General features: G+C 38.0%; 1 protein-coding gene across 1 annotated transcript; it reads left to right on the forward strand.

The window, feature by feature from the left end:
- The first annotated feature begins 330 nt into the window (after window positions 1-330).
- Window positions 331-3,207, forward strand: LOC140883078 (putative zinc finger protein At1g68190). The gene is made up of 6 exons (XM_073289383.1): window positions 331-567; window positions 857-1,413; window positions 1,519-1,878; window positions 2,108-2,335; window positions 2,461-2,777; window positions 2,843-3,207. Exons 2-6 carry the CDS (start codon window positions 952-954, stop codon window positions 2,919-2,921), a joined length of 1,446 nt encoding a protein of 481 aa, XP_073145484.1. The 5' UTR covers window positions 331-567; window positions 857-951; the 3' UTR covers window positions 2,922-3,207.
- The last annotated feature ends 835 nt before the right edge of the window (window positions 3,208-4,042 follow it).

Here is a 4,042-nt window from a genome sequence, read left to right on the forward strand (position 1 = left end):
CATATGACAGGATTGCTAGTATATAATATACAATCATACATATGTACTAAAATCATGCACTATATATATATATACACACCGACAAATAACTCCCTTTTGGGATAAAAATGAGGAAACCCCATTTTTTCCTCATCATACGCTTCCATAGTTTCCCATAATTTAGGCAATCCTTTGCTCTACGTGGCGTTGTCCCATTGGCTGAAGCCGCCAACTCTTTGGATCAGAGGCTTCACTGTCACATGCAGCAAGATAACACTTTAACCTCCTTCCACGCAGGATTACGCCATGTCCTAACTGCCCACGTCACCAAAAAGTTCCTCCAGAAAGATAGAGAGAGAATCGGAAATGCGGTAGAGAGAGAAAGTAGATAACATACTTAATGGCAAACATCCCACGCCAAAACCTTAATGCCCCTTTCTTTTTACTTCAACTTAGACATGTATGTACTGACTCATTCATGTGAGTTGTGAGACTCTTTTCTTTTTCCTTTTTTTTTTGCCATTAAAAGGGTTTCTAAGTTTCAGCTGATTCAAGAAAGTTCTTTGTTTGGAGTGTATCCGATCAACGGTTGGTTCTTTTGTGCTCTTTGGCATGTTTTCTGTTTCTTGTTTTGAGCATCAGTCATTTCATTGATTCTTACTGGGATTTTGTGACTGTGCATATGTTATACATGTAGTATATATGATGGTTTGTGATGAAAAATGTTTCTGATGTGATTTGTAGTCTCACTTGATTATGATTAGATTTTCCCCCTTTTCTTGATTTCAGATCTTGGTTTAAGGCCTGCCCTTTTTGTAGCTTATCTTTATCTGCTTAATGGTTTCTTTATTTTTCCAAAACTTTGTGGATTTTTCAGACTTTTCTCCGTTCTGGTAAAATCGAGCCATAATTCTAGCTACAGAAACAGTTACATCTTCCCATGGTTGACTTAGACCTCGGAAAACTGCGGTGATGGAAAAGGTCTGCGAGTTTTGCAAGTCTTTGAGGCCAATAGTGTACTGTAAGGCAGATTCAGCACATCTTTGCCTCTCTTGTGATGCAAAGGTTCACTCAGCCAATGCTCTTTCCTATCGGCATCCTCGAACTCTTGTGTGTGAGTCATGCAGAAATCGAGCAGCACGGGTTCGGTGCTTTGACCATCAGATGTTCATGTGCCAAAGTTGTGATGCTGGCCATCACCGTGTTTCTTCACAGCATAAGAAAAGAGTGATTAAAAGTTATGTGGGGTGCCCTTCGGCCAAAGATTTAGCCGTGCTTTGGGGCTTCGATTTGAATCAGTTGGAGAGTAAGTTGGTTGATAGAGATGACCAGTCGGTATATTTATCATCAATTAGTGCTGATTCGGGTGGTGTTGCCACTTCAAATGCTCGAAAAGTGTCGTTTGAAGACGGATCTGATAGTCGAGGAAAAATGGTAAAACCTTTTTTCCCTTCTCGCTATTCATAGTTTAAGACCTCATTTTCTTGAACCGTGAATCAGTAGTTGAACTTTATGGTACTGGTGAAACGCTGTTTGCAGGTACTCAAAGATGAAAATAGGCCACAAAATACGAGCTCGATCCTGCAACAAATCGTGGATTTAGAGAGGAAGCTTGCCAAGGGCAGGGATGATTCATGCTTAGTACATGTCAAAGATAGAATGGATGGATTATCATTCGGATACGATGGGAATCGGAAAATGCATAAAACTCTGGGTGATCATACCGAGGATTGTCTTGGCGGGCATACCGGCTTTCAGAACATGGTGAATCTTGGCGAAGAAAGGACTGAGGAACCCTTTCTGATGTCGTTTTCACAGTTGGATCAACTGACAACTACCGGAAGTCCCATTCATGGAGAGTCATTTTGGCAATGCAAAAGTGATGCTCATAATAGCGAGGTTTTCTCGTTGCTGCACGTCTTTTTGATTCTGTATATACTGATATGCATAGAGTATTTTGTGCCGAAATATTACATTGTGTACTTCAAGAACTGGTGATGTGATGAAACGAGGATTTGCTAGAGTATCAGTTTCTATAAGAATAAATACTATCGCATCATATCCTAAGATAGACTAATTATTTAAGTCATTGCTCTTATTATGAATCTTTTATGCCTGATATCTGCAGATCTGGCTTCAAAACATGCAAGATCTCGGGGTCTGTGATGAGATGCGATGTTTCGATGATGTCAACATACCCGACGTTGATTTAACATTCCGGAACTTTGAAGACCTCTTTGGAAATGATCAGCAAGAGGCAGCTGGAACACAAGTTGGCAACAAAATGGAAGATTGCTACATTTCTAAGGAACATTCAGCAACTGGTAAATTTGATAGTAGCTATGCAAGAACTAAGGTAGGAATCGGCTTCCATGAAATTGAATATTTTTGAGCTGGATAGTACAGTTGCTCAGTTTAGTTTAATCATTTTCTTCATTTATCATTGTTGATTTTCCTCCCTAAGCTGTTTTATTATAACAGGATTCGTCGAGGCCTTCTTCCTTTTCATACCTTATGCAGCAATCCTATGATGTTACCACAGATTTTGATTTTTCTGACAAAGTACATCGCTTTTCAACGAGTAACTATAGTCAGCATCCAACTAAACTATCTTATTCAACGTCGTTCTCTGTCTCGAGAACCACTGGTGAAAGCACTGATTCTGAAAGCAAGGATGACGAAATCTCTCCAAGGTTTCCTGAACAGAAACTTTCAAATGTCTCATTTGATTTAGACAACACGCGGTTGGATGGTAAAGAAAACGTCATCATGAGATACAAGGAGAAGAAGATTTTGAGGTATCATATCAATTAAATTTTTTATAGTAGTAGGAATATCAGTATCATTTTATTTTATTGCGCAGGCATGAAAAACAAGGTCAATACAAATCCCAAAAAACTAAATCTGATGGCAAGACTTCTGGGAAAAAAGTCGGTATCTGAAGGGAGGAGGCCATGAACTTGAACCGCCTTTTGAGGCATCGGGTCCAACCAACGACCCCTGTATCATCATGCTATGTATATATATTGCTTATGAACTAGTAACTCAAGAGAGTTTGTTGATATCCTCTCAAGTATCATCACATTATCTGTCCATTATATGTAAAGTCAAATTTTGTCCAAGAGTGTGCAAAGATTCAGTCTTGCTGTGTGTGACATTTTTGCAGATGACAGTAGAATTGTAAGATCATTTGTATGGCCTGAGTTTCTTATGTTCATCGTCTACATATTAAGCTTCAAAGTTTTTATTTCCTACACATGATTGGCTTTGTCTATGCTACAACGTGAACAAGACTAGATGGCTAGATCCGTAATATAGAGGCGTGCCACGTAAAATATGCATGGTCTGTATGGTCCAATGATTTTAAAGAAACGGGATGCTCCTCACCTCGTGTAGCACTGCAAAATCTTGTGTTAGCCATAGAAATCTTTCATGTTTATATTGTTATCCGGAGCTGAATCCCTCGTATATTTTGAAATTTTGTTTCAGTGGACAATGTGTACATACAGTTTATCGTATTTGGAGAACTCTGTCCATTACTTAATGAGTTTTTAGGGTAATTGAACAGGTGAGATTCTTCATTGTTCAGTTATTCTTTGTGCACTTTAGATCAGTGTTCTAAAAACCTTGATTAAGTCTCGCTTTATCTCGCTTAAGCTTGAAGCTACACCAAAACGCTCCGCTTCGGCCAAAAGCGCTCAGACATAAGTTGACCATGTCAAGTGTCGTTAAATACGCTTACCTGTGACTATTCTAAAAATCAAAATTGATTAATAAGACGAAAATAGATCATGAATTAGTGATTTTATTAGTGAATGATTGTTAGCAATGTTAGAAATGTACAATATTGTATGGTTTAAGTGTAGCGATGATGTGAATGCAGTACATGTTGAGGGATTTTACAGCTAATACTTTAAATTAGACCAATTAATTTAGTTTATGTTCGATGACAGGGGATATGAAATGAATGATGAAATAAATTGAATTAGAATCTCACAAAGAATTAATGCATTACATTTGAACATATTATATTTATTCATTATTTACTGCGTTAATTTGTTTG

This window comes from Henckelia pumila, chromosome 2 (genome assembly GCF_033568475.1).
Source record: "Henckelia pumila isolate YLH828 chromosome 2, ASM3356847v2, whole genome shotgun sequence".
Taxonomy (NCBI): domain Eukaryota; kingdom Viridiplantae; phylum Streptophyta; class Magnoliopsida; order Lamiales; family Gesneriaceae; genus Henckelia; species Henckelia pumila.